At 32.0% G+C, this 24,042-nt stretch overlaps 1 protein-coding gene across 2 annotated transcripts in view; it reads right to left on the bottom strand.

Annotated features, from left to right (window-relative positions):
* The window catches only part of LOC129805458 (embryonic polarity protein dorsal), a 48,341-nt gene that overhangs the window by 5,933 nt on the left and 18,366 nt on the right, over positions 1–24,042 (bottom strand). For both annotated transcript variants that reach the window (XM_055853374.1, XM_055853375.1), the window contains exons 3-4: positions 11,609–11,683; positions 118–618 (exon numbers count right to left, since the gene is read on the bottom strand). In XM_055853374.1, the coding sequence (XP_055709349.1) occupies positions 118–618; positions 11,609–11,683 (576 nt within the window). The remainder of the gene's footprint in view (positions 1–117; positions 619–11,608; positions 11,684–24,042) is intronic.

Genomic DNA, 24,042 nt, shown 5'->3' with positions numbered 1-24,042 from the left:
AACAATTGCTGATCCAAACAACGGTATTCAAACTGCTAGAATTAGAGTTTCCTGATTCTACCACCGGATTCAATTCCACTTTAAAGCGTTGAGAGAATTTCTATTCAAATCACTCACTTTTGTATGGATCCACTTTGATGTCTTGACGAATTCGGAGAGCATCCTCGATGTCCTTCTTCTTGACACACTGAATCCCCAAATTGCTAAATGTGACATTCATTGTATCCTCATTTATGGCCACTGTGCACACACCCTTCTGACAGCCATCCTTGCCTACGAGATTGTGCGGGTGTGGTTTGTATGGTGGATCTTTCGTGACGCACGACACAACAACGACGGCCTTGCCACGATATCCTACCACTTGAATGCTGGGAAATGTCTTATTTTCGGGTGTACTATGGACACCCGGAATCGAACCCGCCGATCTGCCCTCGCACTCATACCGGAACCTCAGCGCCTTTGGGGCTGGTTGTTCTGTGATCTTCACATATGCATTCTGCCTTATGTGACTCGTTGCATTTGTACTATTGCCAAGTGACTGTGGTGTCTGGGATGATCCCTCGCCGTTCTTAAACATTGCAGATGCTGATGCAGGATCGGTTGTCTGGATAACTTCAACTGGATGAGGAGAAATTGTAGGAAAAACCAAAAAAATCCATCAGATTCACATGAAAATTTAAGCACTACTGATCTCACTTTCATGGGGACTGTTGGAAAAGTGCCATGAAAAGTGTGTCATCGACAGAATTTTCAATATTTATATATCCTTTGTCATTTTCACTGAGTTCACTCTCTTATACCCCAAAAAACCTCACATTTCCTCAAATCCCTCATTCATAAATTTATGCCAAAGATCTTCTGAGAATTGAAATGACTCAAGATCACTTATGCTAACCCATGATTTAAGTGAAAATTAACCTTTTGTGAGTGTGTCACCCCCAGGCACAAGACCACAAAGAGGAGAGGAGTAAGATGAAAAAAAAAAAAACGAGAGAAAATTTGGATCCTTCCACGAGTAAAATATGAAAATTAACTAAATTTGAGTCTTGAGATCATTTTGTGGTGTTCACAACTATGAGCTACACAGTGTCTATTTATAAAATCTCAATTTTGCGTAACCAACACTTTTCCTGTGTGTGTTCGGGAGCCACTCGATATCCACTGAGGGAAACTCAAATTTCCACATTTTGTCCACAATCTCTTCAAATACAAGAAGCCCATCCATTTCACCCACCAAACTCTTCCGCAAATACTTGCTTAATTTTAAAGAGCCAATGCGGGGGAAACCATTGTGCTGTATCGTGTTGATTTTTATCTATTGACAGTGACCTTCTAATATATATTTCAAGGTGACCTTTAAGTCCAGACGATGGTTATCATTAATTTTGTATTTTTTCTACAGTGCAGAGTATCAATTGCGATGGAAACGATAAATTATATATCACATTTCCGCAAAGTATTTCCTCATGCTAATTACGCAAAGAGTCCGAAGAAATTGGTAAAAAGGGATACAAATTTTACATTGATGAACCCCCTTCAATAGTCAATGTCTCTGAAAATGTAGTGGAGTCGCCTGGTGAATTTATTGTTTTTTTTTTTCATTTGCTATTTTCTCTTTTCTTTCCTTTCCCCATTACATTTATAAACAGAGCATTTTCTAATTCTCCTCATATATTGTTTTAATATCCCATACAATTAATTTGAGAGTGTAAAATAATTTCTGGAAGTTAATTCTTCACACCATTTGCTGTTCTTGTTTGCACCTCTGGCAGACACTAATTGACACCTAAATCAGCACTAGGTTTATCTTACGGGGAAAATAAAAGAGAATTGCAAACTTCTGAATCATTTGCCACATCAGACTTTTTCTCACTTTTCCTCCGTGATCTCACACCTTTCCGTGTTTTCATCCCTCAAATTTGCATCACACAAAAAATTGACCAGTTTCTATTAATATCAATTTCGAGGTTTAACATTAAATCTTTATTAAAAGTTATCCTTATCAGTCTTCAGGATCGAGTGAAAAATAATAAATTTCGCATTCAGAGCTTCTGCAGAATATTCTTTTATTACTCCAATTCAGTGAAGAGACGGATATCATTCAATGAAAAAATTAAGTGAATCAATTAAAATATTGATACTAATAAATAAAGATGGTATCATTTTAATAATTAGCGCTGAAAACGCTAAAAAAGTAAATTAATATTAGGTAATAAATAATTAACATTAGTATCTTTACTTTTTGATACTAGCATTTCTCAATAGATGGCGTTCTCTTTATTTTTTCACTCTTCAAAACATTAACCTTCCAAAGACTTAATTTTTTGGATCGTATTTTTCAAACGATTGGATCAAGTTTGGGTCCCTTAGACGGGAATACGTAATAAGTCTGAGTTAGTTCTGATTTATAAACCAAAAAATAATTTTTGTCTGAACTGCAATTATCTGGAAAATATTTGCCCAAGAAATTCCGTGCAAAATATTCCAAATTACATGAATTTATAAATAAATAAGTGTATACATAGTGCTCTTCCCATGCATATTGGATCACTCAGAAATTTATTAATCTATTCCAGATAATACAAACTGTACTCTTGGAGTTATTGCATATGGATATGAATCACGAGTGCGACCATATCCCTCAAAGATTAGATGCATTGCAGTGGAATTTATTGAAAAATATTTTAATTGAATTTGATATTACTATACAACTGCAGTGCGTAAATGATTCATTATTTATTATATCTCAAAAATATTATATATACATATAATTATCTTAAAAATGTTACTATGAATTTTATCCTTCAATATAGAATTTGTGGAAAAAAATTTTATTTGCATTAATAACGTTAACATTGATTGGTACTAGATATAAGAGGGATAAGAAATAGTAAGTCAAAATCCGGAATTATTTTATCTTCATCTCTAGGATTGTAATACAATCTTAAGACCTGTAAAGCCACATGACTTAACTGTTAAATCTTTATTATCAGGGAATAATTTTGACATAGGAATGCATATTAAGATCAAATTACCCGTTTCATTTTAACAAGTTATTAAAATTGTTCTTTATTTAGGATTGCAAGACCTTCTTAAGGCTATGGATTTAGCGAGGGTAAGATTACTAAATCCGCTAAAGCTTCAATTTAAAATTCATATAAGGGTGCAAAGTATCATATATATCTTATTTTTGCAAAATAACACTTCAGTTTTGAACGTCGATCAACATTTCATGTAGAAATAGTACCAACAATTAACCCTTTAAGAACGAGAGAGTTAAAAATTGGGGGTCAGAAAAATTCACTTTTTTTGAATTTTTGAGATAAAAATAATTTTAAAATGCAAATATTTTTTCTAGAATATTGGTAAACGATTAAGACTTATGCCGAGCGCACAATAACTTTTGTTTGGTAAACATGTTTTCAAAATTTCCTATGAGATAGAGCGAGATGACTAGATCTACATTTCTCTCACTCTCATTGAAATGTCAAAAACATGTTTACTAAACAAAAATTATTGTGCGCTGGACATTGTAATAATTTTTTTGATGGAGATATATACACAGTGTCGACCAAAAGTTACTTGACAAATCACAAATTTAAAGTAAATTGGTTGCTGAAATGACAAGTGGACGTACTTTATTACAAAAATTAAGCTCAAATTGAGAAAAATGGTAAGAATGATTGGATGACTCTTAGGATTTCATTGGTAAAGCAAGTTCAATGTGGATAAATGGTTATACGCAGATTAACTTTTTTAACATCTTTTAAGTAAAACTCCTAAATTTTAATTGAAGAAATCCTGTATCTGTATCTCATGAAATCCTATAGAAGTTATCGAACCATTCTTATTCAATTTTTCTCAATTTAAGCTTGATTATTGTAATAATCGTGTCCATTCGTCCGTTCAGCAACCAACTTACTCTAAATTTGTGGGACAGGGATCATGAGGTCACTATCACAGATAATTATAATGCGGTTATAAACTTTCTCAGTCGAAACCCTGGGTCTGCCAGCAGCATTTTCGAAATTTACTCGTGTCTCATTACCAAAAATTTTGATGATTTTATGTATATACTGTAGTTATTTTCCATAAAATTAAAGAACTGACAACGCAGATTCATTTCGGTAGTATCTCTGGATGATTTCCCTTTTTTAATTTTTTGTAACTTGTCATTTCAACCCTAATTATAAATTAACAAGAAATAATTTGACTATTATTTATCATTACTTTTATAGGAATAAACTGATTACTGGAAACTTTAGAAATATGTAAACCCACTATTTGTCTTTCTAGTGACATAATTTCAAAATATAAATGGATTAAAAAATTAAAAGATTGACCATTTTGAGTAAATTTTACGAATGTATCAAGAAACCTTAAGCCGATAAAAATTATCAACTCTTGGAAAACCATTATATTTGATATGAAATAAAATTAATAAATTTTTTGAAACTTATAAATAACATCTATATGGATTACAAGCAATTCATTTGCAAAAAGAAAAATTTTAAAAAGTTATTTTTCCTTTTATTTTTTCCACCTGGTTTCTCGAATATAGATTTGTCAACAAACTTTTGGCCGACACAATATGCGACAACCCCTCGATTTCATCGAATATTTTTTGACTGACAGATAACCTAATGATTATATTCAAGCCCTAATTTCATTATGCATTTCAGGAAAAACTTTCGGATGCTTAAGGAATCGAATAATCGCTCAACTGTCATTTATTCGAATTATTTCCTTCCCAAAAGCTTTGCATATTTAAGCATTTGTACATTCCTGTTGAAAAGCTCCAACATTTCGTTGATTTTTAGTGTTTATTGATTGACATTTCGTTGGTCTATGTATCAGAACGTATTTTGAAATTGTTTTAATTTCGATGCGTTCTCTGAATGGCTAGAGCTTGCAGGCATTCAAAGCAATTAAAGCTTTAAGCCAATTATTATCGAATGCGATTGGATTAAAATTTTACATGAGATTAAAATGAGGTATTTAGTAACTGATTGATGTATATTAAACGAAAATCGAGATTTATTCTGATAGATTAACGATCGACATACGTTCTTCCTGTTTGAAACCTCAAATATTGAATTTTAATGTTATGCTTGTGTTTTTTTGGTTTTAATTTCTCATTTTGTATATGAATTATTTATTCTCTTTTTCAATTAAAAATTACAAATGTGTTTAGGTTTTGCTTTATGCAATACATAAATTAAACTCCAAATACTGTAAACATTTCTAATAAGTTCATTCTTATTTTTTCTTTGGTTTATATCTTAGTTCTAGTTCATGAAAAATTCAAAAATATTTATTCCTTTATTTATGACTGCCAATATTTGTTAAATATGAAATTACTAGGAATACAAGGATTGTTTTAAAAATATTCTTTTTGTCAAAATTAGCAAACAAACTTTGCAGATCTCAAAAAGTAAAAAAAAATATTCAGTTGATAGATATTTTTTAAAGTAAAAATTGATAATATTGTCATTTGTTTGTTTAGTACATGCATGTGCTAAATACTTAGATTTTCCTCCAGTAAGATAAGTTGTTTATTTATGCTGTCACGTGAAGCAACCAACAATTTTACGCTTCTCTATGAATTGGATGCTAATGAAATTTTTGTTGAGCATGTTTTAAAAGCAGTTTAGAATACAAAAAGCACACAATCTTTCTACGAAGCGTATTTCCATAATTCTTTCTTTTCTGATTCACAAATTTCACGACAAAGTCGCTAAATGTTTCATCAATGTTAAAAAATTATTCATGGATTTTCTTCAATAAACTCTACTTCTTTTTTTTTTTTACTTCTTGGTCAGCAAAAAAAAATTGACATAAAATAATATGAGTGACTAAAACAGAGAATTATGGCTTTTTCGTCTGTGAAGTTTTCTTTGGTCATTTTGTCCGACGCAAATTGGGAGTCACAGAAAAATGTTTGAAGAATAAAAAAGAAGGGAATTAAATGATGAAGAAATCGCCAAGATGAGGAAGAGGTTCACATAGAGGCAGTATACCAGAAAAATAGCTCAGTGTGTAGAGACGTAAGCAGAGCCTTGAGAAACTTTGCAAATGGGAAATCATATTGGGATTGTGCGACTATGTGTATATGTTTAAAAAAAAAATCTAATTTCTCATTCTCTCACTCTGCTTTTTTGTGCTTAATTCTTTTCAATCATCCACTTTGTTCCACTTGATAGTATCTTTGACGAAATATCCATGGTATTATTTTGGTAATTCCCCGCTAAAATTGGGTGATTTACGTACTTTGAGAGAATCCCGCGTGCAGAAATATAAAGTGAAATCATGATCGCAATTCTCGATTGAACTGCTCGATTGCGACCTTTTAAATTACAGTTGCGACTGAACAAGACAGATGCTCAACGGAAATCACTATTCAACATATTCGCTCATCGTGATGGGTTATTTTTACCTCCTTGTCACCGGCTGATTCCAAGTTTTCCCGTCTTTTTTTTCATCATCGCTTTGGTTTTTCTTAACACATCATTTGGCTTTTGGCACGATCTCTGTGCCAAGTGGCCCGGTGTAATTAGGGACTGGGAAGAAAAAATCATGGGCTTTCCACTGAGATAAGAAAATCCAAAATATTGCCACGTGGTTCTCAAGAAGTAATAACTTTATTTCGCGCCGGGTGTATGAGTCACAAATCATCAGGGAATCAATCAATTTTGAGCAATGATGAGCATATTTTGAGTTCTGGGACAATTGCCTTTTTTATTGCAAATCTATATACTACTAAATATGAATTACCCTTATACATATTCACATTAATCTGGGATTATTAACGAAATTCATTAAGAATATCGTTTGTGTCATTTCATTTGTGGTCATTGACCTCTGTCACTTAAGTATTTCAGAAAATTCAATCGTATTTCAAATGACAGAAAATTATGAATGAAGATTTTCTTATGTTTTGTAAAAACACTATTCGTTGTAAATTTTTCACAATTTTAAGCAAATTTACAGCACGTTTAAATAGAACTAATATCAAACTAACAATACGCATAAATATTGTGGGTTAGTAAATTATTATTATTGGCAATAAAATAAACAATTTGGTCTGTAAAATGTTGAAAATGCTTCATAAAATATGTGCTTAGTAAAAGGAACTGAAAATTGTTTACAAATTTCTTAAAATTTTACTCTGGATGATAATTATATCAATTTCTTATTGAGGATCTAAACTTTAAAAAGAAATAAGGTTGAATGCAATTGATTTGTTGGATATCATACAAAAAAACTTATAGATTCTTTTTGGTTGCAATAAATATTAAGGTTTTTGTCTTTTGCCTTAGAATACTTCACTGGTAAAAATAAAAGGATCAAATTGATTCAAATTTAATCCTATTGCAAAGGATGGATCAAATATCCAACTCTGAATACACATTTATTTATAATAAGAACATGTTTATTTGATCCATCCTTTGCAAATGTATCAAATTTGGTTCAATTTGATCCTTATATTTTTACCAGTGTTAAAATTACAACTTTATTTTTTAAGATTTCTAAATAAATCACAAATTAAAGTCCAAATTGAAATTTTTAAATTTTGAGTATTTGCCTTTGAATTGTGGAGCTTGTTGTAAAAATTAATTTACAAGGTAGGAAATATATCAAAATTTGTCAAAAAGTCAGAAGCTTTCTCGTAACTTGATTTGGGAATAAAATGTAAAAGGTCAAGAGAGAAATGGCATCAAATGACATATTGTACAATAAAATCAGAGATAAAAGTTTATTTTCTTTTCTTCGAGAAGCATATCAATAAATTCTAAGAAATACAATTTTCTTCAGAGTGCTTTTGATAAATGTCAAGAAGAAACCACATATCTAAATTATGCATGAAAATGGATTTTCGAATGTATATTATGTACATATATATTCTAAATAATTTACTAAGAAAAAAACTTCTATTTGAACTATTTCTCATGGAAAGCTATTTATATATTTAAATGCAAATGGTACATATGCCTTTACAAAATTAGACGACTTTCATTAAAATTTCATTGATATTCTGGTCCCTTGTCTGCTTTTTTTGTCAACGAAATGGTAACAGAACAGACATAATCTCTGATTCTGAAGTTCTAATTTGCCCTTTTCATTTCTCTTCTTGATTCCATCTTTCCTGACTCCATCAGTCTTAAAGCCAATTGATGAATATTCTGTGGTATTATTTGTGACGAGAAAGTCTTCTAATCTTCAAAATAGAACATTTTGTGTTGCCACAAGACGTTGAATGCTATGAGGTTGAATTTCAACTGCGGTTAGTGCTAGCTGAAGTGGAAGAAAATACCAGAATGGAAAGATGCTTAAGATATCATTTTGGTTTGTTTTCATCATATTATTGTAATTGCATTTCTATAAATATCGCATATAATTGTTTCTTTTTCACGCACTTTTCCACCCAAAGCCCCTAAGGGAAACCACAAAATTTCACTAGCAGACTTTTCCTTCGATACATTTCCCGACACTTTTTTTTTATCCCGAACTCTTCACATCCCCAGCTCCACCTAGAAGAATTGTATGATGTTATTTGTGGGTCTGATGACGTCAAACAATTGATATCGAGACCAACGGAGAGAAAAGCTGAGGCATAAGCAGAGAAGAAAAAAATAAGATGTGAATGCCTTGGAGGAAAATGTGGAAAAACGAAGAACACAAAACATTCCCAAATAAACCTTCCTTTTCGTCTCCGAAATCATTCTCACTCCAAATACGCTTCATCACATTCTTCTCTTCTATCGTATCCACTTGTTCTTCTATAAATTAATTTTTCTCATCTCTTTTATTCAAATACGAACTTTATTCTTAGCGCTGGTGTATGATAAACTTCCCCATAAACAAATTTCCAAATTATATTGCTTATCGTGCATGGCTATAAAGAGAGGAAAATCATCAGAGTGACTGACCATAACTGAATGGGGAAAGTCCTCGCTCTCACGTTTTGTCAATTGCTAATTTATTTGGCATTTGGGGGTAGCTCATTGATTGATTTATGTTGAGATCAATAAACTTTGAGAATGAAAAAACCCATGAAGCTATAAATAAAAGTGGGAAAAAACAGATTGCAGCAGTTAATATGTCGTCATTAAACTTATCTTTAAATTTCCCAGACTATTCATAGATAAAATCTAACATTTCATTCGATAATATTATGTATTTATTGTAATTGTACTGTTTTATTCAACAAATTTTATAAAAAGAAATATTAAGTATACACAAAATGGGGTGGCAAAGTAAAACTTGAAATTGGTTTTAAGGGTTAAAGGTTAAAGGTTTTACTTGTCCTTAAAGGATTAGGCTCTATGAGTGCTCTTAGGGGGAGGTGGGGTTACTTTGAGCAATGGAGCTACATTGAAATACGTTTTTTTTTCGTATATTTCTAAAGTAAGCTGGACTTTATCATAATTTAATTTAGATCCAGTATTGTTTTGTCTGTCTATATTCCATTACGTTATATCCCAGTTTTCATGAGAAATTTTCGAAAAACGGCTCAAAGTAGCTCCACCTCCCCCTATACTTATTGAGTGAATGAATTAAATTGATAAGCACTATCAATCCATATAGTTACAAAATACAGCTTTTTCAAATTTCCCTTTTTTAAATAATCGTAACATAATCTTTCAACAAACATTTTTTTTTCTTTCATAAACATTTGTTCATAAATATTCTATGCAAGTAGAAAAATTTTGCTATTTATTGGTAAAATATTTTTCTTACTCCCAAGTTGTTTTGGGCGATCTATTGAGTAACGGTTTAAATCGATTTGTGAATTGGTAAACGGTAAGTATGATGCAAAAGTACTTTTGAGATATAGCATCTAAGTCACGAGTTCGAGCACTTCACAGAGCTTGAGACGCTTTGCTACTCCATTTCTATTTATACGAACATTTTTGTGCAAATTTTTGTAAAAAAAATTAAAATACTCATTAAAAGACTGTAATGAACAATATTTGTGAAAAAGTGCACAGTTTTAAGAATTTGTTTGTAGATTCCAGAGGTGTGCAAGAACCGTTTGAAACCGAACTAACGTCAAATGAAACTTGTATGTCAATGGTCAAAACGCTACCTGAACAAACTTATTTTGACGTTTATTCGGTTTCAACGGTTCTTGCACACCTCTGGATTATACTACGAGCGTTTCGTAAGTCCCCAGTGGGAATTCACAAACATTTGTGCTCGCATGTACAATCTGTAGGGGAAACTGGGGCTCCACAATACACGGGGTAGCACCAAATACTGCGATTTTTAATCGGATATTGGATATCAGAGGATAAGACCTATAGGAATTTATAGGCACTATAGGGATGCTTGTCTACTGAAAATATGGTTGAGATAGTCCAAGTAGATTAGAAATAAAAATTAGTGTTTGGTGCAACCCCGTGTTTGGTGGTGCCCCAGTTTCCCCTAAAACTTATCTGAAAATTAAAAGAAAACTCTTGAATTGTTTTGGAAAAGGGCAAGAGTACGGACAGTCTTGAAAGATCGCAAATTGCCTCTGGAGGTTGGTTACCAACGCGAGATGGCGGTGGACGTAATAGGGAAAAAATCAATCATCGTTTCTGTAAACTGTTGCGCTTTTGAGGCATTGTCGATGAATATATATCTATTTAATAAATAAATACATAAATAAAATAAACAGCGCGATGCAACTTTATTTTCGTATCTTACAAGATGTCAAATTTTGAATTATAAGAATTTGACATCTCGTTCACAACGTTGCATCGGAAATCACTTAACTTAACACTGTTGGAAAACGTCAGATTTTTGGGGCCCCCACAAATGGGCATTAGGTTCCCACATTTTTAAATCCGGCTCTGCTCTTAAGTTAATAGACTAATAGACGAGATCTGTAAAATTGCATCGTGCTGAAAATGTTATATTTCTCATGATTTAGCGTTCATCCTATTAGGTCTAATAAAAAATAAATGGTCAGACACAGGACTGTCAAATATTGTAATACGTTTTTTTTTTCTTCAAAATTAGAATTCACAAAAACATTTAATAATTAAAATTTGGAAATAGAGAAAAAGTCAAGAAACAATTAGATCAGCGGCCAAATTTAAACTTTTCTGACCTATTTTTATTATAAACATCAACAGCATTGATGAATTGATCCTCAATCGCATTGATCGAGAGTTCCATCCGGCATTTAGTAAAAAAAAAGAGTCTTTTCCTCAATTCTTGGAATAAAATATATGCCAGAAAACACGTGGAAGCAACTAAGGGAAATAGAGATGTGTTAATTACACATCAATTTTCAATCCATTCGTAAAATAAATTGTTTCACATGAGAAATTTCGTGTTGATTATTTCCTCAGGTTTTGGGCCTTCTTATCTCTCCCAATCGACAATAAAAAGTTAATTTAAGCTGGTTAACCAATCGTTGTGGAGACAAAGAATCGCGCGCGAAAATGAATATGGGCGTCGATGGAAGGAAATGAAGGTGTAAAATTCTGTAATTGCCTCAGCAGAAATTCCACTCATAAGAATGGCTAAAGGTGCTAATTAATTTCAAAATAATCTAACAATCTCTTCCTACACTCTGTATACAATTTAGACAAGACTTAAAAGAATCAATACTTACTGACATCACTTATATTGATCTGTGAATTTTCATCTTGAAGACATATTGCATTGTCCAAGTCAAGTGGAACGTCTCCTGAAAGAAAGTTAAAGTTGAAGGAATTAGGTCGGATGTAGAACACAAATACTTTTCTCTGGAATGTTGTTTCATCATTGTAGTGCCTAAAAAGTTTTCTTCAACTTCTGAAGTATAATGTGGAAAATGCTGGGAAGGTGTTAACTTATGGGCGAAAAGTGTGAGAATGAATGTTAGCTCTGAGCTTCTACCAGCTTCTACACATGTTCATTCCGTTCTACTCTCAATTGTTTTCATAGAAGGATGCTAAATGCCCTGGGTAGTTTTATAACAAAAACACCCGCGTGATTTACATTCCAAAGAGCTATAATGGTGTTGTACATAAAATACAAGACTAGCAAGGTTATAACGAGATTTTAAAGTTTCAGAAACATATGTACAACTAATTAGGATAATGCTTTCCGTATTCCGAGAAAACTTTCAATTGATTAAAGTTGAATGTGGGGACTTTGAAACAGTATGAAAGGATTAATTAAATATTTGCAGGGTTTACAAAAAATCTTTTTAACCAAATTACTCTGTTTATCCAAAATATCACAGCACAGTGTGGGTGATAATTTGTAGGTTGAAGACCCTTTTTAGCAGGAACTCCTTTTTGGCCAGTTAATAATTAATTTTACAGTGATTATGATGTTGGATTGAAACAATAATGATAAATCAGAGGGTTGCATACATTTCAGCCTGATTATCATTGATTGGATTATTCTGGATCCTGTGTTTAACTATTTCATGTGTATTGTATTGTATGTATTTGCATGTGCACAGGGTCTAATCAACTCGATAAGATCTTTGTGATATCTTTTCACCCTGGAAATCCAGAAATTGTATTTGCAACGCATGTTTTGAGGCTGACAAAAAAAAACATTTCGGAATTTATTTCATTATTATTTCTATTCATAGAAGTTTATCTTTAGATCGGGCAGGAACTTATGCAATCATCCATTATTCAAAATTAAAACATAGTAAAATGTAACTTAATTCAAAACCGATTTATGTACGAGTATTTTAATGAGTATTAGGGGAGAGACTGCATGTTTGAGACGCGATGATGGATTATACTTTGATGTGACAAAAACAGTAATTGTGTGATTTTAGAAAAGTCTATACTGGTGATTATACTAAGCACTATACATGATTTTCAAGATAATTTTCTGAGTTTTGGGAATATTGCCTTAAAGTCAAAACATAAAAAAGTCCCTCAGACCTGCCGACTCTCCCCTACTTTCGCTTATTTCTGGATTAAAAACTCGGTACAATTTAGAAAAAGAACAGATTAACCTTTTAAGGACGACTGGGGGACCGGTGACCCAAAAATGAAATTTTTCCCACGACCATCTAAAGTTGTGTTTTGCTTTAGTAAGAGGGAAAAAAGTGATTTTTTTCTAACCCTCAATTTTTGACTCTTTCGTATTAAAAAAGAGATGTTTTATGTATTTAATAGTCAAATACAAAAATTCTCTAAAAGCCCTACTATGGGCGGGATCAGCGAAGTACGGAAGATGATATCTTTCACAGTTTGACCTCTACGCCATTAATAGACGGATGGGAAAATTAACAAATATAACTACGTTTTTAGGTGTGATTCCTTCTAATCACACCTATTTTTTTTTTTTTTTTTTTTTGAAGCATTCATTAGAGTTTCAATTTTTTCCAAAAACATGAAAAGTAAGAAGCCAAAATAATAATAACTCAAAATCGAGAGATTATCTTTCTCTGTGTTCGAACAAATAGAACTGAACGATAGGGTTTTTGTGAAATTTGATATACAGTGACTGTCAAAAGTTTGTTGACTAATGTATGTATGTTCAAGAAATCAGGTGGAAAAGAAATAAGAAAAAATACAGTTTCGAATTTTTCCTTTTTGGAATTTTATAAAAAAATAATTGTTTTACAGGCAACAAACTTTTGGAAAACAATTATTTTTTATATTATTTTTTTTTTAAATACGTAAAAATAAGATCTACGGATAACAGACAACTCTTTTTCAAAAAGAAGAATTTAAAAGAGTAATTTGTTCTACCATTTTTTCCACCTAATTTCTTGAACATACATTAGGCAACAAACTTTTGACACTCATGTCAGTGTACTTCAAACCTTGATTTAGATTATTTTAACGCTATGTGAGCAGATTAATATACTGTCACTTTATTGACCCATTAGAACTATTGCATACTAGGCAAAATAGATTACTTTGGATCATGTGCATTATATATTTTATTGCAATTGATATTTGATTTGCTGCAGTAGTGAAAGAATTTTTAGTAACATTTCTAATAGTTGTTCGAATTAATGAAACTTGATCAAAAATTTAATTTACTTAGAAAAAGGGTTAAATAAATAATTTCAATTTATATTCTTGCAATATAGAAACAAAATACAAAGTGTTTATTGTACAAATTAGTTCATAAATTAAAATATTTCATTTAGAATACTGTAGTGGGGATAGTGGATATTAAGGTTTTCAAGGTCCTACTTTAATATCTTTATTGTGAACTTCCTTATCTAAGGTAAGTAATCAAATAATTTAATTTTTTTATCCTTTAAAAAAATGCAAAAATACTCAAAATTTTTGTTCTCAATTTAAAAAGCATGCGGTAAAAAATGGGAAAATTACTCGAGGACCCGGTATTTTCATGAAAAAATATTTCAAACCCTCAAAGGAAAAGTGGAAGTGTGGGTGGAATGCTTGGAATGTACAATGTCCAGGAGGGTGGGTTTTATTAGTATGGCATTTCAATGAGTTACCAGCAAACATTCATTTCTTTTCCCACCCACATTGATTATTACATAGCAGAATAATGTGTTGTCTTTAGAGTGAAATGCATTCTTGGAATTCTTCTATCATTACTCACTCTTAAAATTGAGCAGTAAAAGTGTCGCTTTTTCCCAAGAATATTTTTTTCTCCTTCTGGTATTTCAATCAAAAAGGAAAACACCATCAATTAATGCCGAAGAGAGGAATAAAAGCTGCCAAGAAAAATGGAATATTCCGAAATGTTAGAATAATCGATTCGGTTTTTCTGCGAATGTCATGTTTTTACTCGCATTCTTGGAAAATGTTTCACCTTCGGGGGAAAATGTTGCATCTTTTGAGGGAAGTGCACAACCTCTAATTGTGGTTTCATACGGAAATTGTTGCATATATTTACATAGTTTTCTATGAAAGTGTATAGAGTCACTAAAATCGATTTTCTTGTCAGGATCATTCCTTGGTGGATTTCGCATCACCTTGGAATAAATTAATGATTCAGTAACGAATAGACCCAAACATATTTCTATGTAGGATGGACTGTGATGGATGTTGAGGGAAAAAAGAGGCATATTCTTTGTTGATACAGATGAAGCGAAATTTAATTTATTACATTTTAAAGGGCATATCTGGGGCCAGTGAAGGGCAAAGGGTATGACTCTTTTTATCTTTTATCCACCCCCATAAATGCATGTCAAGCTTAAGGGAAAAATTTTATAGATAGTCGTCTCTGTGAATTCTCTCTCGAGGGCTAATTCGGTGATGAGATAGAGTGAGTATTTAGGTCAATTGTTAGCACTATATGCAATGTATAATTAGAAAATGTTTGAGTTTGGTAATTATGACAGGAGAATCGATAGATTTTACACACATAACACCCACATTCTCTGGTGCTTTCGAAAACATTCCACCGCCAGAGGAGAGCAGAGAGCATATATTCAATTCGTAAAGTGATAAAATTCTTATCATCCACCCACACTTGAGTGAATTGCTTAAGAAAATATTTTGCAGCATAGTATACCATAAGATCTACCAGGCTTCTCCATCTCAACATTTAAAATCAACTCCTACCCCAAGTGTGTCCTTAGTGTGAAAATTGTTTACACATTCATGCGGAGTATTTGATGCTGAGAAAGGTAAAATATCAAAGAGGGTATTTTGTTGACTTATCCTATTTGTTGAATTTTCCTACAACAGTGAAAAACCATCCATGACTACATAGAAATTATCTTTCTTGCTTCATTGACACAGTATCTCTTCAAGTGATTTTCTTTCTTCCATCGCTGCCAAATCCCCCGCCAGAAGAGAGAGAGACAATCCTCATCAATTTCCTAACACTGAATGGCTTTTCCCAGGCCATATGTTTCCCAGTATATGTTGAAAAAATCAACAAAAAGATAAAAACACCACCAATTGGAATGCGGATTCTTATGACAGGATTATGTTTGTGCAGAATAGGCGAAAATATATAGGCAAGCTTACCATTGAATTTTTGACTGAGATCCAAAATATTTATGAATGAAATCATCGAGATTATTTTCCCGTGGAATGTGTTTCTCCTTTTTCCCCTTTTTCACTTTTCACGTGCAAAATGAATCATTTTGCATGATTTTCAATTCTGAGAAAAAAATTCAATTTTCTCTAAGATTAAATTGTAGGGCACATAGTAAGATACATGATGTGAAGAACGTTCGTTTTATTATCATACCTTGAAATTGAATAATTTTGAAATTATATCTGTAAATTCTTTTGTAAACACAAACAAGTAAATAAGAGCAAAGAAAAGCAAATTGAGGATTACTTGAGTAATGAAATTTGGATCTAATTAGGGATCCTTCTAAAATCCTAAGACGATATCTCAAATCGTAACCTTTGGACATGAAACAGACTAATAAAATTTTTAGATCTCAAAAATTATAAAAGCATTTATATAAAGAAGTATCAGTTACCATTAGTTCTACTGTGAGATATAATATACATTTTTCCGCTTCTATCAGCTAGTTTGGAAACTTTTTGGGAAGAGTAATGTGTCACGTTCAGTCTTTATACAAATATCAGGCACTACATAATCTAATTCTCTACTAGTAAATTCTATATTGAAAATTCCACAAGATTGTTTCAAAATATATTTAGGGGAGACTGGGGCTAATGTCAAAAAGCATATTTAATTCTTTCACGAGCTCTGAGAAAACTTAAACGCTTTATAATGAGCATACCCAAGAAGCAAAATAGCTGCCTTATAGAACCAAGTATTAGACAAGTCTTTTAGTGCACCTTTAAAAGACTTAAAGTGAAAATTTTCTGTTGAAATTCCTATAGCAGCTCTTAAGATCATTAAGAGTGCGCCACTTTACTTATAGTAATCTCAGTGATAGAAGCAAGAGCGTTATAAGTAATTAAATAAATTTTTGGTTCTATTGTGCCTCACTTAGGAAATTCTACAAGACAATTTTAAGAAAAAATTGCTGCTTGGGTATTCTTATAGGAAATTTACTGCTCTACAACATTGCAGAAGACTATTTACCTCTATCTCGAAAAAAAAATGTGATTTTCGAATCATTTTCTAAAAGTCGATTTTGTGGAGATTTTCAAAATTGCTGGGGCAAATTTTGTCAGTCTTCGGATAATTTGTGACGTTTTACTCTCGCAAACGTTAAAAATATCAATAAGACATATTTTTCTAGGAAATTTATTCCTCAATAACTTTGTCGAAGATAATTTTTCTCTTTCTTAACGAGAAATGTGCTTAAATTGAGCTAATTGATATTTTCTGTAAGCCAAATATTCCAAAAATAGGGCTCAAAATTTAATTATTTTTTATTTTACATAATCCTTCCTCGAATCCCTTGAAACTTTGTAAGTTTAAGAAGGTTCATGAAGGCTATCTATAATAAAAATTTAAAAGCCTCAGTCTCTTTTATTTTAGAGAATAGTGAATATTGAAATTTTTTTTGACAAATTTTGCCCCAGTCTCCCCTAATCTGTCTAGTGAATTCTATCAGGTGATTTACAGTATACAACTGTCATATTTTCATCGCCCAACAGTAAATTTATGTAATTTAAATTAATGTACATTATTCTATAATTCTATATTTTGCTATTTTCATAAAAGAATTGTAAAATGTTGGTTTTGTCATATCATTCGACTTTTCCCTAAAAAAAAGCATAGTAAAAATTGAGTGGTACAAAAATTTTGTCATTAAAAGCCCCAAAGCCTTCCCCTAACTTTTATTTAATTTCTTTACTTTGCAAAAAATATATTTTGTCATTGATTATAATTATTTTTAATTATTCAAACAATAAAAAGCAAAATTGCCAAAAACTTTAAAATAAAGTGTATAAGATATTATTTTTTAGGGATAATTTAATTGGCTTGATCATTTCGCCATGTGATAACTAATTACGCACTAGGGGGAGGTGGGGCTACTGTGAGCTGTAGGTCCAGATTGTTATACGACTTTTTTGCATACTTTTAATTGAAATTGGGTTTTAACATGATGCAATTTCAATAGATACAAAAATTGTGAATCTAAATAAAATAATCGTATAAACCAGCTTCATTTCAAAATAGGCGAAAAAGTCGTATAACAATCTAGCCCCACAACTCAAAGTAGCCCCACCTCCCACTATGAAAAATATTTTATTAAATTCTAAATAAGTTCAATGTTCTATGTAAATTTTATCGGCTATAAATCACTTCGACAGAAATATATAAATAAATTATAGTACTTGTAAATTGTTGTCAATTATTTAAGAACAATCTTAAGCCTATTTTATTTTAGTCACCTATATTTGATTCATAAATAATTTGAAAATTTCCGTATTGATAATTATATAGTGTAAATCATTTATTGCGGTTTTAAATTCAATTAATTCACTCGCTCAAAATGTTTTGTTATAGTAGGGGAAAGATTTGAGGCTTCGCACACACTCTGACTTCGAACACTTCATATTTTTAGCTGAATTTACCGTATTCCTTTACAGATTCCTCTTGTCTTCCCGATTTGAGAGCTCTCTCCGGTTGAGGTTTTTTCTGTACCGATTCGAAGGTATATCAGAGAACACTTACTTAAAAACCCGTTGGAAGTTCGAAAGTTTAAACCGACTAAAGCAAGAGGTGTTCAAGAACCGTTTGAAACCGAACAAACGTCAAATGAAACTTGCACATCAATGGTCAAAACGCTACCTGAACGAACTTATTTTGACGTTTATTCGGTTTCAACGGTTCCTGCACACCCCTGAACTAAAGTTACACAAAAATGAGCAAGTTCATGAAAACAATATTTATATTAATGAAACTGCAATTGAAACGTTCTGCCATCCTGAAATTCCATAAAACTACACAAAAATTCACTTTTCGCAGCAAACGTTTACACATTCTTGTTGACATTGCTCTCGATTGAAGAGTCAAGAATACCGAAATTCGCAATGTCAAAGCAATCCGTGCTACGTGAACTTACACTTTACGCTTCCGGTAGATTTTCGAATAGGTTTGGCTTGGCTTTGACCCTTCGAAAGGTTATTACTGAACGGAATCATTCTGATCAATCTATGGCAATACATTTTAATGGCTAGTTTTAAAGATTTTAGAACTTTAGATCCATAGGGGAATTCTGTAATTTTCGTGGCATTGTCACGCGTGAGTTCGAAACCTGACAATGCCAATCATCATTTTTGTCATATCATACGAGTTCGAAAATACAATTTATTGATTTTTAAATGAACTCCCTTTACTTGACGATTTTATGAAAATACAGTACGTCTTGGTTGATTTTTTCAATAGAATTCATTGTCATTTGAATTGCCAAAAATCTCAAATATGTGACTTCTGACAATGTCACGGCTACAGAATCGCATTTTCGAAAAAGCTCTCTAAGATTCGAACCCAATTTGTCATATGGCATTGCCAGAGCGTTACAGAATTCCCCTCCAGGTCCATTAACAGATTATGGAAAGAATATGAAGTGTTCAATGCCAGAGTCAAAGCTTGAAAGACTTCCTCTATGTCTTGTATAATGTTTTCCACATCAAAATGTTCATGTAAATAATCTACTTCAGCAACATTAAGTTTTGTTATCTCAGGCTAAATGTTGAAAATTTCTAAATAAAATTGAGTTACAAGAGATTATACATGGAATGTTCGTTAGGAGTTGTTGCAATTTCCAAACGCAATTTGTTAAGAATCATTCAAATCAATTTTATATCTCTGGGTAATTGAATTTTCTCTGCCCCATGCTGTGAGAACGTAGATACTTTCTTAAACGGAAAATATCAATAGAATTTGTCTGTCTCTTTTACCTCTTCAAATGATCGTTATGTTACACTTTTATTTATCTTTTTTTTTACCTTTTCGTGAGAAAATATAAAATGAGGATTTTTCTCTCTAGGAGGGAAAACATTGATTTTCTTCTTTTATTTCTTAGATTGTGGGTGATTTGTAAGGGTACGAGGACGTGACACCACTTTGAGGTTTTTTTCCTATCAACTTTCTCCGCACCACCTCAATCAATCTGTAGGGGATAAAATTGGGCAGAAATTGCAAAAATTGTGTAGGTGGAGTCCATGAAAGTATATATACATATATGAAGCTATAATTGAATGTGTGTGCAGGAATAAAAAAATAAATGTACTGAAAACACTTGCCATCCATTATAAATTCCCTCCACGTACGTTTTAAATATAACCACGAAGCAGAAGCATAATTTACAATCGTTCAGCACAAAAGACCCCCTTTCTTGCCAATCACACGGTCGTGTTTAAAAATAATTCTTTAGACTGTGGCACTGGACAGATCGTCAGTGAATCCCCTTTTCTGATGAGACTCCGTCCGTTCTTGTCTATGATTTAAAATTGACTCTGGCAGTATAAATTCGATATTAATCGATCAATTTGTTTCGCATTAACAACTATAGACATAGACATCTCCTTTTCTCCTTGGAGAGCCTTTTTCTATTTCAAGCCAAAGAAACATTCTCCCCATGGTATTTTTCCGGGTGCAAATATTACAAATTTTCTGCACATGTTCAAATTTAACTCTTGGCAAATCTCACACACGATTTTAGCTGGTTGTAATTGAAAGAAAAACATCCATTTGCGAGTGTTTAAAATAGTGGAATTGATGAAAATTGCCTGAGAAACAAATGGAAATTGATTCGATACAGTTTTCCATGCGTCCAAGATACTATAATGCTAAGAGAAACATAGAAGATAATAGAATAATTTTCCACCATAGCGGTTTTCAGCATTTTTCCACAATTGAATAATTCAATTGAAATTTAATGTTAAAGTGAAGAAAAAAAAAACGTGGGATGTAATCTTGGCTTTTGCTTTAAATCGTCACAGAAATATAAAGTCCTTTTTAATTAAAACAGTGTACGAGGGGTATAAGCTCCTTTCTTTAGGAAGTATCAAGAGTCGTAGCATAGTATATTACACTCCATACTTTCTGGTATTAATTTTCCAGACTAGAGAGCGTGGCTTTTTGTTTTATTAAAAAACAAATATAAATTGAAAATCCTCTGGTAAGTAAAATGTATATTTATTTTCAATTATTTCGCAGAGAATGAAAACTTTAAAATTCATATCGTTAGTTCTGAGTAGAAACTTTATAACAGCTCATTATATACTTTACAACAAAAAGCTCTAATGGAAGTTTCTTTTGTGTTCAAAGGGTTGAAAGTGGTTATGAGAGAGGTTTCCCATCTCTGCTGTGTTAACTTAAGATGAATTGTACTCTGAAATATCTAGGGCAACAACAACAGTCCAAATTCAGAAAGGTGGTCACTTGAAAGCCTTTTCATCACTTTTCACACATTTTCATAACCAAAAGCTGTGACATTGCTCTTCTTGATACAGAACGATTGGAAAAGCCTTTTTGGAAAATCGAACATATCACAAAATAGAATGTGAATATCGTTATACAAAAGAAGTCCACCCCAAATGAAAAGGTACTGAATGATTTTTCATATTTTGTGACACAATTTCTACCTTGTGGTTTATTGAGGAAACCCCTCTAATTTCCGCCATCGATTTTTACCTAAAACGAACCATTCAATTTTCATCTTACACCTATAATAAAGTCCCAGGGACACGCAGTTACTATAGGGAAGAGCTTTTCAGGAAAATTTTGAAAATATTTCAAATTCACAGCATCTGCAAAACATCAAATTGCCTCCAAAACAATCTTTGGGGAGAATGTTTATTTGAGTATGTTCATTATTTGCACAGCAGGTGCAGATTTTGCGTATGAAAATAAACTCACCACAACTAATTATAGTTTGGACAAGTTGAATGTCTTTCTGAAAAGGCGAGAGCAATTGCTTTCTAAAAGAATGCAACAAAAGAATTTGAAATGAAGTGCCTTGTATATACGTTTTGAAAACATATGAGATTTGTTATTATAAATGTTAAATTCAGAGGAATTTCATCTTACCAATCTGTCACCCACAAAATATCACTAAAAGACATGTCGACTTTGTTGCATAGAACATAACTGAAAGGAGAGCATATTGCACAAAACAGAAGCTAAAAAGAATTGTATTGAATGTGATGAAGGAAGAGCAATATGTCGAGAATGGTATTCACGAGAAAAAAGTCAGTGGTATGTTTAAATTGGTAAATCGTGCCAATTTCTTCGCTAACTCTGCAGAATGATTGATTGGTGCCACAAAAGGCCTTCTTTTCACCAATTTCTTCTACATCACTGACAAGAATAAATTTCATGAGAATATTTCGTACCATGAAAATACAATTCAAATTACTCGATTTTCCTCATATTATCCCAATTTTTCTTCTTGAACGTAGGATAGAGGACATTAAGGCAGTTGTTACCAAATAGGGGAACCTGGGGCAAATGTGACAAGTAGAGAACTTTAAAATACGATATATGTAGAGACAGATGGGATCTTTGTTTTTCCATTTTATTTTTTACACTTCTGTTTTTCCCAGTTTTTCTTTGGAATCTTTGTCTTTGGTAATTTTAGTTTTATGGAAACTTTGTCTTTGGAAATCTTGTTTTTCATACATTTTGCACAATTATCGGAAATTTTGTCTGTCATACATTTTGCAGAAGTATCTTTTATAACTTTCCAAAAATTCCCTTTCCTCAGAAAATTTCCCTTTGCCCCAAAGGACAATACTAAAAACTTTCCAAAACACACAGAAAATTTCCCCTAGCCCTAAAGAACAAATTCATTATTTCATTATTTTATTTAATAAAATATATTTGTTTAAAAAATATCAAAGACAAGATTTCCGAAGACGAAGTTTCCAAAAAACAGAGATTACCGAAGACAAAGATTACAAAGACAAACTGGGAAAAACAAAAGTGTAAAAAACAAAATGAAAAAAACAAAGATTCCGCAACCCGGGGCTATACTTTGAGGGCTACATTGATAGGGGAAGTGGGCACGGACACCTTTAAATTAAGGTATCTTTAAAATTGGGCTTTTTAATACTATTTTTGTATGGAATTGGGGTTTATTAACAGAAGGCACAAAGCTGCTTCAATTCAACGGTGCTCCACTTCTCCCTATATGATTTTTTTCGCATATTTCTAAAGGAAAATGGACCTTAGCGTAATGTAATTCAGATCTATACAACAATTGTGGAATTAAATTAAATAATTGTGAGACACAACTAGAAATATGCGAAAAAAATCATATATCAATGTAGCTCCATAGCTCATAATAGCCCCGTCTCCCTCTAAATTAAATTACAGCAGATCAAAGTTTCATAGTTTTACCACAGATAATCTTCATGCACCTCTTTAAATGCAAATAGCTTTTAAAATTTTAAATCAATTTTTTAAAATATTATTCTTACAAATGTTATCAATTTTGTTAACCTTTTTTTCCAAAACTTAAAGTTTTGAATTATATTGAGTGCTTCTAAAATAATTTAAATTGACTTAACACAAGTCAGTTGTACGTTTTACTGTTGTGCCACACATCAGCCAAGTTCCTCAAATATGAACCATGGTTGAACTCAAAATGTAAAATTTAAGGTTATGAAGGTTATGTGAAGATAACTTTTCATGGAGTCTGAATTTAGAATCTTTTTTCGGTCTCGCATTTGACCATTGCGTACAAAGTTGGCAAACATGAAATCGCTAGAAAACTGACCGAATCACAGTTGGCAAAAATGGAAAATTGCTCGAATTACTTGCAAGATGATTCAGAAAATACAATTAATACGAACAGTAATATCTTATTCATCGTATTACTCCACAAGAGCGCACTCTTTCAGACACATGTTTTTCCATTTGAAATTTTGCAATTATACACAACTCTTTCTATATTTTCTTACTCTTAATATTGATCTTATGACACCACCATTAGAATCTTTCAAAGAGCTTTCTTTCCAGAAATTCATTTATAAAAATTATCATTCGAGTTAAAAAGTATTAGAAACCACGTGGTAAAAGGTAAAAAACTATAGAAATAAGCCTCTCTTTTTGGGTTAATTCATCTCGAGTTCGGTTTATCTCATTTTTTCTACCTTGTTGATGCTTTGTTGAAATGAAAAACAGTATTTTTTTAATGTAAAATTTAGCAAGATCAGGTTGGTCGCTTTATAAACCCTTCATTTAAGGTAAAATATATATTACACA

Source organism: Phlebotomus papatasi, chromosome 3 (genome assembly GCF_024763615.1).
Source record: "Phlebotomus papatasi isolate M1 chromosome 3, Ppap_2.1, whole genome shotgun sequence".
Classification (NCBI taxonomy): Eukaryota; Metazoa; Arthropoda; class Insecta; order Diptera; family Psychodidae; genus Phlebotomus; species Phlebotomus papatasi.
The sequence above is the reverse complement of the archived record's forward strand: the minus strand, read 5'-3'. Positions and strand labels throughout refer to the sequence as shown.